Raw genomic sequence first — 13709 nt, 5'->3', positions numbered from 1 at the left:
AACTCTCCCTAGTTATCGTTGTGTGCCAGTTCGCTGGTCGTCGAACGGGCCGTGACAAGTCTCGGGACTACAGGGTGGCAAAATAAAACTGATCTGGAAAATATTAAAAGCACTTTAAGAAAGGCAACCAAACTGAACAATATCTGCACCTGGGGTAGACGATGTTAGTTGGGTTTCCTGTGTTAAGGGGCACGAGATACGAGGACTATTTGGAAAGTAAGTTCCGACCGATTGTGAAACGGAAACCACAGTGAAAATCAAAAACGCATTACTTGCAACAGTGAGCCACAACTTTCAGCTGCTTCTCAACCATATTCGCCGAGTCAGAAATTTATCGTATTGTGGTACCAACCTTCCAGTACCCCTTTCATAGAAGGTAGCCACCTGTGATTTCCACCAATTTCCTACGCTGGTCTCCATCTCGTTTTCTGTGGCAAAATGTTGTCGTCATAGTCAGCGATTATTGTGTGCGAAGAGACGAAAATCAGAGGGAGCTAAGTCCGATCTGTATGGTGGTGATCAAATACTTCCCATCGCAAACGCTGCAGGAGCGTCTTCGTTGTACCTGCAGTAAGCGGCCGTGAATTATGATGAAGAGGGAAGGACATGACAGTTATTTTATGTGCGCTTCATCAAATCAAGCGGAACCCCTCACCAGGACTTCACACTTGGCAGAAGACACTATTTTGTGGGCATCTTTACAAGCGCACTGTGCACTCAGAAATGAAAAGTGCGATGTTTTGTATGCTAGAGACACTGCGCAACAAGTCAGCGCAAAACTTCACCTGATTTTCGCTGCGGTTTTAATTTCGCGATCGATCAGAGATTTTTAAGAAAAATAGGTATCGTATTTTCAGAATGGACGTCTCACTGTGCAGCGGAGTGTGCGCTGTACTGAAAATTCCTGGCTTATTACAGCTGTGTGTCGGACCGGAACTCGAAAACGCCGGCCGCTGTGGTCGAGCGGTTCCCGGCGCTTCACTCCAGAACCACGCGGCTGCTACGGTCGCAGGTTCAAATCTTGCCTCGGGCATGGATGTGTTTGCTGTCCTTGAGTTAGTTAGGTTTAAGTAGTTCTACGTTCTAGGGGAGTGATGACCTCCGATGTTAAGTCCCAAAGTGCTCAGAGCCATTTGAACCAATTTTTTAAGTGACATAGTGCTTAGAGCCATTCGAACCATTTTTGACTCGAAAACGGAACACTGCTTTTCGCGGCAATGTTTCTACTGGTTGAACTAAGCAAACGCGACTCACATCCTTCCCTCACAGCTACGCGTCTCCCAGTACCACTTTCCCACTTTAGTACAGATTTCAGGTAACTTATGTTGCATACCTTGCTGAATTGGTACTCATCTGGAAGGAAGAAGGATGTTGTAGGGAAATAGCTTAGCCACAGTCTAAGGGACTGTGTCCAGAATGGATCATGCCTTGGTAACTCAGTTAGCGCATTGCTTCGCTAAAGGCAAGGTTCCAAGTCGCTTCACAGCTGTAATCTGACAGGAAGTGTCTGTAAGTTTTCGCAGCGGATAGAACACTGCCTCATCCTTCGGGAGTGAGCCTTGGACAGCAATGTCAAGAAGATGGCCATAAACAATGGTAACGGACACATGGTAGGTGATGTGCTGCATTCATGTCAGTTAATACACCACGATAAACAGAGAAATGGCAGCTCTATTTCTAATTTGAGACTCTCACTAATGACAACTTTGTCAGGATGTGTGCTTGTAACAGTGGTATGTGCCAGAAACAGGGCTCCCAGTAGTAGTAATGTGTGTTACGTTCGTGGTAGGTAAATGGTTTTCAGAAGAAATTTGTACAAATCCGAGGATGATGTGGATGACTACCATCCATACAAAGATCCTGAATATATTCCTGAATGGAAATTCTCTTCAAAAGTTGTTGCTAATCAGTAAGGGCCGTTAGAAACATATCCCTACATAAGCGACTTTTCATTTGGCGCCCCACCTCCTACCTTTAGATTTTCCTCGTACACTTCCATCTCTGTCAGTTTTTGGTGCTTGCTGTGATACTCCCTGCACACAAATGTTCATCGTTTGTATCGCTTGTGGCGTAAACTGGCCCCTACTAATCTGGAAAACGTGAATAATTCCTTAAAGAAGTAAACAATGTTATGTTGTACCCCTTCCGATGTAGTAGGATTGAAGTCGAAAAAGAACTGTAGTTGCACTTGCACGCTTGGTGATGTTTCGTATTTAGGTGGGCACATTTTATACTGCTACAGTTGCGTTCCATGCACTTCACTTCAGGAAAACTTCACACAAGTTGGCTTCATAGACATTTTACTTTGATTTCATCTCTTTTGAATTCAGCACTAACTTTTTGTGTGTTCATTTGTTTTTCTTGTTGTTTATGAGTCAGTTCAGAAACTTTGCATTGACGAGGTCGTGAACTTCACAAACGACACGAGAAACAAATGAAACACAAACACACAGGGCTGAATACGTAACACGTGAAATCACAAAGTTTCTATGACTACTACCTTTATGAGTTTTACAGAAGTGAAGTTAAGTGCATAGAACGAAAATTCACCAAAAGAAAAAATGAGGGAAAAACTTGTCTAGTGTAAAACATGTAGATAGATAATAAACACCGTAGTTGATCGTGTACAAAAAACACAAGAAAACAGTTTTTAATCTATAATTAAAAAAACGTAGAAACGTGTTAAGTAGATTGAATCTGCAGAACCATCACCGATGATGCTTTGTTAATGGAAGCGAAACGGGCCTTGTGGAAACTCACTTAAATTGTAGTATATTTGAGACGGAAAAAAACTCTGTGTAAGTGTGGCTTATGCGTTATAATGGACGTACTATGCGTTACATGTTATGTAACTTATCAACAACGAGACCTTACCATTGAAATTCTAGATTGCCTGCACAAGCGCCTTGGCGTTCGCAACCCGCAGCACGGCCTAGACCCACGCCTCCGTTCACTCCTCGCTGGCCACCCGCCACGTTCCGTCATTTACATCACAATGCTGCGCACGGACAATGGCGGCCTCCTTACTCTCAGCCTGGTCCTTTGTGGCCAAGGCCAATTTAAGGCCCAGCATCCTTTTTAATTCGTCTGCGTCTCCAAATATGTACAAAATTACTCCCTGTTTTCTGACGACGACCACCATATCGTTCAAGCTAAAAATTACAGTACACATTCATGTGTAGTTACATTAACACCTATAATTCGTGCCCTATCATAAATTAGACCAATGTTACGTGATTCGGCAGCAGTGTACTGGTAAAATGAGGTGGGGTAAAGCAGATCGAAGACACTGTACTAAATCGCTGCCATTTTGATGACAAGAGAGAGATACACAGATACTGAAACGTATTTTGACGCCTATGGGCTGTTTGTTTGTTATCTGTCTCGTAAGCAACACGAGAAACGAAAGTTGCGGCTTCGATAAGCGATTATCGTCGTAGGATGCCTATACAGATTTGTGATTTCAACGAAACCAAAATGTTGCAGCACCCACAGGAGCCTAACTACATGTATTTTCCTGTCGAATTGTATCAAAGCAATAAGGTATCAGAAATGTACCCGAATCTTTCATCAGTATAGGTTATCTTTTCGCTATTGTGCCAAATACGATCTTTTCCTAATTTCAGATGTTAAGTGGATCATGCCCCGAAAATATATACAGAGGCTTGGAGCAGAGGTAAAAAGGAATTAGAATGAAACTTTTTTTGCACGAAGGAGTGAGAAAAGTAAATATCAATTAAACTGCCGTATGAAAAGTGTTTGAAACTAATTATGACACAGGAGACAGTGTTCTCATCTCTTTCATAGTGTCAAGTGAGGTAGATGCTACGAAGGAAAAAGATTGGAGGCAGGTAAAGCCACTGCAGTAATCATTTTTTAAGGAAGAAGAGGATACGAATTAGACACATTTTGTGTACGCTAGTGTTGCTAACATTCAAACAGCTTCCTTACGAAACATAACTAAAAGGTAAAGGCGAACGTGAAAATTTGAGTAGGGGCCAATATTCTTAGGCATCAAAGCGATCAATGTGGAGAAGACAGAATTACCGCATTGCTATATGTGATGCGAAAACATTGCTATGTTGTTGGCCTTATGTTCACGTTCTGAAGAGTACCGGTAGTAGTCATCTCACTATGTCTTCAGTTGTAACTTTAATATCGAAGACATTTTTTATTTAAATTTTTAGCATTATTTCTTCCAGAAAGTCTTACAGCCTGCCTCTTTACACATTGGATGTGGTAAAGCGTTTTAAACACGAAAATATATAGGTGATCCACTTCAACCTAAGTAGCAGTGAAAAGCGGATGAGAATTGTAGAATTTTTTTGTTAGTTACCGTGTCCTGTAAAAATATAATTTTGGGGGCATCTTTAAGATAATGCCAGATTTTTTATAGATTCTCATTAATCATCAGTGTAATAATTTTGTAACAAAACTTCAAATTTTGATCAACTTTACCCCAGTTTGCGGGAAGGAAATGAATTGAATAGAATTCTTTCATCTCTGAGGCAAAAGTAATCTCAGCCACTCCAAACTGGTTCAGTCCCATCTATATCTTTCTACGTCTACAATTTGCAAGCCTCATTACTGTGTGTGATGCAGGATATTTTGTATGCCATCGTTACTTTCCCCTTTCCTGCTACTGTCGGGAATGGTTCGCAGCATAACGTTTGCTCCTATGTCTCCGCGTAAGCTCACAGGTCATATTAAGAAGGAGTAAGCAATATACTGGTCGACTCTTCTAGCACTCTGAACTTTAACAGTAAACCATACTGTGATGCAGAATGCATCACTTGCAGCGTCTGCCACTAGAATTGGCTGAACACCTGGGTAACACTTTCATGCTTACTAGATGAACCTGTAACGAAACGTGCTGCTCTTCTTTGGGTCCTCTATCATTCCTATCTGGTACGGATCCGAGACTGACGAGCAATATTCAAATATTGGTCGAACGATCTATCTCCTTTCTGGATTGGCTATACATCCAGACGATTCTTGCAGTGGATCTGTCTGGTGTCTACCTTACCTTTGAATAGTTTTATGTGGTTGTCCATTTTAAATCGTTCGTATACTCCTAGATATGTAATGAATGTGAGTGCTTCTATTGATTGTTCTGCAGTCGTGTAACGACGCTATAATGGATCTAGATGTTTATTTATGCGCAGTGTATTACTTTCGTTTATATCGTGGCTCAACTGGCAATTCCTGCACCTTGCGTCGATCTTCTGCAGGTCTTCCGGGATTTCTCTAAAGTTTTCTAGTGTTGCGACTTCTATGTATACAGCAGTGTAACCAGTGAAAAACCTCACGGAAATTCCGACAGTATCCAGTAACTCACTTATACGAGGGCGTGGCGAGGATTAATGCATCAGAATTTTTTATGTAAAAACCCTTACAGCTTTTTGAAACTTCCTGGCACATTAAAACTGTGTGCTGGACCGAGACTCGAACTCGGGACCTTTGCCTTTCGGGGGCAAGTGCTCTACCAACTTCGCTACCCGAGCACGACTCACTCCCCGTCCTCACAGCTTCACTTCTGACAGTACCTCGTCTCCAACCTTCCAAACTTTACAGAAGCTCTCCTGTGAACCATGCACAACTAGGACTCCTGAAAGAAAGTATATTGCGGAGACATCGCTTAGCCACAGCCTGGGGGATGTTTCCAGGATGAAATTTGCACTCATTCTGCTTACAGCTTTTTAATTATGACAAATATTATTATCATTATACTTCTTCATTCTTCTCAACACTGTTACCTTGACGACAAACACATTTCTTCTAACGAGAGATTAGTTTACTGATACCGTCACTGAGAATGTTTGACTTTGTTGACGGAGCCACAACCTCACATCTGCAACCACCGCTTTATCATCAAAATGAAGTCCTTTAAGGTGTTCCTTAAGCTTTGGAAACAGACGAAAATCAGATGGGGTGAAGCCGGTATTGTATGCACGATGATCGGTGACAGGGAGCCCAAGCAGTTAGCTTGTTCCAGATGTCGTAGCGCTCGTATATGGTCTGGCATTGTGATATTGAAGGAGAGGGTCCTCCACGTATGGAAAAACTCTTTGAATTCGAAAATTGATTACAGCGAGCGGTTTCTCACGCACCGTCATAGTTACGTTACCTACCGCCACGTTACACGTTATAATAGTAGCAGAGGGTTGCAATTATGTAGGCAAGGAGGATAAAAAAGGTAGAATGTTAGTAAGGTTCGTTTTATTTAAACAGCTGTCAGAGTTCTCCGTAGAAAGTTCTGAGGCTATGCATTTCAGCAAGCCTTCGTATTATGGAATTTAATTATCCCGTAACCCTTTCTTGGGGTATGCCAGACGCTACTTTTATGTCTGACGTTTTCTCTCCTTTGAAAATGTGCTGTGCTCTGTTGGCTAGAAAAACGTTGTTAAAAAAAGATGTTAATACAGAGTATCAGTTGTATTACAGTGTTAGTGGTCTGCTGCTTAATACAGTCAGATCGATTAAATATGTCGTAGCAACGACGCAAAACTACATGAAATGGAACAACCAAGCAAATTCGGTTGTTGTGAAGGCGAGTGCTTAGCTCTGCTTTATTGGGAAAATTCTACGAAATTGTAAATTTTCTGTAAGGGAAACTGCATACACAATACTTGTATGATCCATTATTCAGTACTGCTCGAATGTTTAGCATTCACATCGTTACAGTCACAACTGAAGGGAGGGAAAAACGACTATGTCCTTCCGTATAAACACTTATTTCTCTTATCTTGTCTTTGCGTGATGTATGTTGGTGGTATTAGGTTGGTTCTACAATCTGTCACAAATGCCGGTTCCTTAAATTTTCACAATAGTGTTGCGCCAAAAGAACGTTTTCCCTCCATGGATTCCCAATCGAGTTCACACAGCATTTCAGTAATACTCCCATCTTCATCGAACCTACTGGTAAGAAATCTAACAGCAGGCTTCTCAACTGCAACAATGTCTTTCTTTAATCCGATCTGGTGGGGAACTCAAATACTCGAGCAGTTCTCAAGAATGGGTAGAATGGGTCTCAAAAGTTTTCTATACGTAGTCATGAAGTTGAGCTACACTCCTCTAAAATTCTCCCCGTAAACCAAAGTCGACAATTCGCCTACCCTACAACCGCCACTACGTCTTCATTCCATTTCAAGTCGCTTTGAACGCCATTAATAATATTGTATTCGAACATTATAGGATTGTTTTTAATACCCTTCTCTATTAATTTATATTTTTCTGTATTTATAGCACGCTGCCATTCATCACACCAAACAGAAATTCTTACCAGTTCATCCTGTATCTTCCCAGTCACCCAACGTACAATACAGTGCACAGTCGTCAGCCTACAGCCGCAGATTGCTGCTCATCCTGTACGTCAGGTCGTTTATTTACATAACAATATCGGTCCTAGCACACGTCGCTGTGGCTTCCCTAACGATATTCTTGTCTCTGATGAACACTCGCTGTCCTGTAGAACGTACTTTCTATTACTTAACAAATAGTCGAGCCACTGACGTATCTGAGAACCTATTCCGTATGCTCGGACCTTGGTTAACAGCCTACAGTGTGGCACTGTGTCGGACGCTTTGCCCTTCATCTATGGTTCTCAGGATGTAGTGCGAGAAAAGGGCAATCTGAGTTTCGGACAGTCCACTGTAAGTGCTAAATGCCGCAAGCGTTTTCTCGGACTTCCAAGGGCACTCCTGACTCTTCCAGTTCGGCTGGCAGAGTCCGAAAAAGGGCCGCGGCATATGTGGCGAATGGAGCCTGCTTATGGGGGTACAGGTTTCCTCTCAACGCCAGACACAGTTAAACACCCAGTGCAATGAGTATGCGACGCGTAGCAAGATTCCACAGCGATGGTAATATTCCATATAGGCATATCCTACAAATACGTTTGACAATAATTTCCTTCACTAAATCGCGAATTTTACTTGCAACGGTTCCATCACGATACTTCGTCACTAAAACAGTGCACGGAGCAATAAGTAGATGTCATCATGTGGCGATTCTGATGATATATCACGTGCGTATTTTAGATATTGTACAAAATAAAAAATCTTACTATGTTCCCTACATAACGTAGACAAGAAAAGCTCTGTAAACACATAACGAGCGATTGCTGTATGTTAGTAGGGCTAAACTTTACGTTGCCCGAATTCATTATCATCAAAGCTACACTTAGTGGCCAGTTATTCGATACATTGTCGCTTGTGAATAAGTGACAGTCGACGAAACGTTCCTAGTGAATCAGGGATGGACCATTAGACGACGGTCGGCAGAGCGTGAACTAGCAATTATGAATGGAGTCCACTAAACCGTCATCACCTGGAAAACTGTTCCAATTACGCAAAAATGTCGCTGCACGCCCAGTGAAACAGTCTAATTATTATTAACGTTGTTATGTAAATCGGCTGTTCTTTCTCACTAGCCCTTAATTTGCCTTACCGTAGTTGGGTACTTTCACTTACTGTTGTGTCTCTTCTAACGCGAGACAACATGTATTTCAGGTTAGCTGTCCGTTTAATGCTCTCTATTTCCTAACGAAAAGTGCCATACGCGCCATTTACAACACACGTTCGACGCATGAGAGCCAAAGGTGACACCTGAGTTCATAATTAATCAACAGAAGAGACTGAACTGCCGCTATACAGGAGGATTCAAAAGGTTACGCTCTTTTTAAATGAGGTGACAGAGAATTCAAAAGCAACAATTTTGGAATATGAACTTTAATATTGGTATAGATCCTGAGCCAATGAAGGATTTGGAATGTCAGAAACATTCAGAACAGCCGGCCGAAGTGGCCGTGCGGTTAAAGGCGCTGCAGTCTGGAACCGCAAGACCGCTACGGTCGCAGGTTCGAATCCTGCCTCGGGCATGGATGTTTGTGATGTCCTTAGGTTAGTTAGGTTTAACTAGTTCTAAGTTCTAGGGGACTAATGACCTCAGCAGTTGAGTCCCATAGTGCTCAGAGCCATTTGAACCAACATTCAGAACAATCAGTGCACACGCGCTTTAATTTCGCCAAAGTCAATGCAGTGTCTACTCAGAACTGTCGTACATTACAGAAGGTGTTCAAACAGGCGACAAACACATTCAACACTGGAATGACATCTTTGTGGAAAATTCTGGCACCCTCTACCAAGCGCGACATCCAGCGCAAGAACCTCATCAGACACTGCAAGTATCCTGGTAAGAAGTGTTGCTACATCGGGAACTTGTGACGCGTACATGAGACTTTTGATGTACCCCTTCCCTCCCCCCACCCCCAAAAAATCATAATGCATCAGATCAGGGGAGCTATACAGTTCTACTTCCCTTCCAATCCAGGCTTGGGATATGTGCCACCGTTTACGTCAAGTATTTGCACGGAAAACTTTTCAGTGCTCCTTCTAGTTGCAACCAAGCGTACGTATACGGACATTATCTTTCCTGTACCTCGATTGTCCTTGTTGTACCTCACATTCCAAAGACTTCACTGATTCAGGATTACTTCTAACACCACAACCGTCTGGTCCAAAGTTGCTGAATTTCGGCTCCTGTGTCAGTTACTTCAATTTGTGCACATCTTTTTGGATAACTCTATATTACTGTTGCCTGTTTACATTTCATCAAGAAAAGGCCACCGGTTTCATTCAAATCAGTGTAGAGTCTACGAGTTCTTGCACGGTACACTACTGCGCAGTTTGAAATACTTACAAAGTGGTAAGCAATGATACAATGAAAACTGTTGCGACCTGTGAGTACGCGTGTAGACGTCTGTTCTGTAGCAAGTCATTCGAGGTCTGAAAGAGAGCGCCTTGTAAGCTTCAATACACAGCGCAGAGTTTTGCTTACGTCACTGCGTGAAAATCCCGTCACCTTCTATGAACATCAACGGGGTAATGCTGTTACCACTGAACTCGCTAATTATCAAGTAGCTGTAACACTGACATGTAGAAAGCTAGGAGACGTTCAACTGAGCTGACGATTTTTGTAAACGGTACAGAGTTATAAACGTAGCGATTGTATTACGATCAACAAAATGTTACCTTGCTGAGAGGGACCTGGGTGAACGGCAAACTGTATATCCGGGAGGAAAGTTCGACGCTTTACGACAAATCTAAACAAGCTATCTATTTGTACGCCACCTGAACAAAGCTCTACGTAGAGCTGACTACGTAGCTTGGCGACATCGTAGAAGACACTGTTCACAACTTTCTTCAAGGTGATACCACGGAATGCGTGAAAGACACATTCCTTTCACGTACTCTAAACAAGCTATCTATTTGTACGCCACCTGAACAAAGCTCTACGTAGAGCTGACTACGTAGCTTGGCGACATCGTAGAAGACACTGTTCACAACTTTCTTCAAGGTGATACCACGGAATGCGTGAAAGACACATTCCTTTCACGTACTCAATACATCACATAACCGATACAGAAATAATTGACACAAATACTTCTCTTGTCAGTTTCTGTTCCCGTGAGAAGCATTCCCCTCAACATAAACTGTATAAATAATTGGAAAAGCCCTCTTTATCCTAATCGTTGATCGACAAGAAGAAAACTTCACCAAACGTAAAACTAATCATAAAAGCAACACAAATCATAACACGTTCGAAATTGAGCACCCTCGTATTTGAAATACAGCATACCTAATTTTGGTTCATACCCAGGTCGGTAAAGACACAATTACTTGCTAACATTTAAAGCAGGTGAAAAATTTACGACAGTGAACCTGAGACAAATACACATTTTCGAGATCAAGACGAAATATTACGTGATGATAAACCTGTAACTAGGGAACTTGTGGCAAAAAATGCATATGAATAGAATTTATTTTTGTGAAAGAGTTTTAACTAAAGGGCAGGTCGCTACCTTGCGAGATAGATGACTATTAACGACCGCTGTTCTAACAGTCGTCTATATAGACGTGCAACAGTAATCAGGCCACTTGTGATGGAGTTCAACAGTTGTCTTAAGAATTTCCGGAATAGACCACCGTCCTTGCCTGAGTGTGATGTGACACGCATTTAAATTTGTGTATACTCAATTGCTTTTTTGTTTTTCCATCTCCGCCTGAGAATGACAACACCTAATCAGTTAAACTACCGTACACTCAGAACTAAGTCTATACAACTCAATAAAAGTTGACACACAAGACTTTCGTGCCTTTTGATATAACGTTTGTTAAGTGCTTCTGTAAATCAGTGGTAAAATACAGTTTACGTATTCAGAAGTTTTGGGTACGAGATTAGCGTGAATAATTTGAAAGATGTGTTGATTGAAATAAAGCTTACAGTCAGTATTAGCACAATGTTGCAGTTCATTGCATTTCAACACACTGAAATACTTGTAGATTTTACAAAATCTTTGCTCGATCCTAGAAATATTATCAGTCACTTATTACTTTTTTGCCTCTGGCCATACTTGTTGACGTAAACATTTCCGAGTTCAATCGTGGTTTGGAGTCCACGATCGATTGTAGTTCGCCGTATAAATATAAATCAGTTCAAAGATCAGAGAAAGACAACGTCAAACCGGCTCCAACAGGATCATGACTAGTAAAGCTCTGTAGTATTCAAACTAAACTTCCAGTTGATGACAGGTTTAATTAGGAACGTAAAAGAACATACCTCAAGTTACATATTAGAGTCACATCAACGAAGTGGTCGCTAGGAATATAATACTTAGGCGAATAAGCGGCCTCGTGATTGGAGGACTGCCCTAATATTCCTGTGAAATGATTTACAGACAACGTATAAAATCTAGAGTTCTGCGACCATCAGTGGAGTTAAACGCGTTTCCTACCGAATGCAAGTGATGTCCGTGAATCGCTGCCAGTAAAAGTTACGTTGCGGACCCCTTCCGTTTTGCATTTCTTTACAGTTTACGTACGACGTACGTTCGTAATCTGCATCAAGATACGCGTCGAAGACTCGTCTGTTATATAATATAGGTTTACTGAAGACATTTACTAAAACCATTGATATCCACCGACGCGACAAAAGTTTTAACAAGAAAGAATAAAGCCACAAGCCAAAGGGATCCTGGATTTCCCTGCTGCAGCGAACGACCATTGCAGGTAGCCCTCAGAGTTTGGAACGGCAATTATATATAATCTCCAATCCGCCAAAATCAATAGAGAGTGAATCGTCGACAACACCAGCCACTCGTGTTGGCCAAACGTCAGAAAAATTCCTGTGACGAAAGCTAGTAGCCAACACATCAACAAGTGATAACGTAGACATCGGGCTACGCTACAGTTCAATCTGTTACCACATACTTCTTTTCACAGTGATATTCGTTGTTGGTGCCAACGCACGAACAAATTATCACCTTCCATCCTAACCTAGACCTCGAGCTACGATGCGTGGAGTCCACAATATATTCTAGCCGCGCTGAAAATGTTCAGAAATCTTCCGCTGATGACAGATACCCACTGAAACATTTTAATCTCGTTTTGTATCATGACGTAGTCACACGCCAAACACATTTCTAAATCATACTGTAACTGCGAGAGTCTATGGTACTATACTGGTAAAAATCGTTTGAACTGAGCTAAGCTGATTCTCTCCAGGACGAAACGCTGCCTCGTCGCTGACACAGCTTCATTCTGGTGGTGGAACACGGTTTATATGTTATTCTGTGAATGTCACTTCCACGATAGTTATTATTTTCTTTATACGACACAGGCTGCAAAAGAATTTGACAACTGCGTGCACACTGGACGAGACGTACCTGAGTTCGCTGCCTCATGGTGAGTCGTAGGAGAGCGCGTCGAGAATATGGAGCGAGCGGCGTCGAGTCCGCGGCAGACAGTGCAGTAGTGGCGCGCGCGACTGGCGGTCGCTTTATAAGGCCGCGCACACAGTGAGAGCGGCCCCGGGCCGAGCGTTACGCGCCCCGCTTCGGCCGGCGTACCCGCCGTTGGTGGTGACTCTTCCCTTCGGTGGGTCCGACGCTCAGTCTTGGCATCAACCGTATGCAAACAACGACGCCATTATTACGACTGCAGAGCTTGCTGTCATCTTGTCCTAAAACACTGGTCCGATTTCAACGAAACTTGGTACGTATACCACTTGCTGTCAGAAAAGAAACGCTGTGGCGGTGGTTGCCACCTATCTACCAAATGGGCGCCAACGTCCTTGGCGCAGTGGTAACACCGGTTCCCGTTACATCACTCAAGTTAAGCGCTGTCGGGGTTGGCTAGAGGTTGGATGGGTGATGGTTCGAGTCTACCGAGCACTGTTGGCAAGTGGGGTGCATTCATCGCTTGTCAAGCCAACTAAGGCGCTAACTGACTGAGACGTTGCGACTCCGGTCACGAAAACTGACAACAGCTGGGAGAACGGTGTGCTAACCACATACCCCTCCATATCCGAATCCTGTGGCGCCTATCGTCGAGGAAGACGCGGCGGTCGGTCGGTCCGTTGGGCGTTCCCAGGCGTGTTTGTACGGGAAGTTTATCAGATGAGTGGGGGTGAAAAAGAATTGTAGCTCACGACGCGCGTGTACCCAGACCTTACTCATCGAGTATTTGAGACTGAGAGCGGTTAACGACTTGCAACAAACTTTACATATAATTTCAGACTTTTACGAAACATTTATCGCTAACAATTCTCACAAAATGAGGAAAGCAAAAAAGTTAATCGCTTACCACGTTTTTGATGATCATGCGTAAAACTGCTGCATGAGGCAAGACGTTTCAGTTCACTACTTCTGTAAT

The 13709-nt window shown here is 42.7% G+C and overlaps 1 protein-coding gene across 2 annotated transcripts in view; it reads right to left on the bottom strand.

Annotated features, from left to right (window-relative positions):
- The window catches only part of LOC124596017 (E1A-binding protein p400-like), a 187138-nt gene extending 174329 nt beyond the window's left edge, over nt 1-12809 (bottom strand). Inside the window, exon 1 of one of the 2 annotated variants that reach the window (XM_047134972.1) lies at nt 12722-12809. In XM_047134972.1, the coding sequence (XP_046990928.1) occupies nt 12722-12739 (18 nt within the window). In that variant the 5' untranslated portion in view covers nt 12740-12809. The remainder of the gene's footprint in view (nt 1-12721) is intronic. The other variant, XM_047134971.1, reaches the window with a different exon arrangement.
- Between the last annotated feature and the right edge of the window lie 900 nt (nt 12810-13709).

Source organism: Schistocerca americana, chromosome 2, assembly GCF_021461395.2.
Source record: "Schistocerca americana isolate TAMUIC-IGC-003095 chromosome 2, iqSchAmer2.1, whole genome shotgun sequence".
NCBI lineage: Eukaryota > Metazoa > Arthropoda > Insecta > Orthoptera > Acrididae > Schistocerca > Schistocerca americana.
The sequence above is the reverse complement of the archived record's forward strand: the minus strand, read 5'-3'. Positions and strand labels throughout refer to the sequence as shown.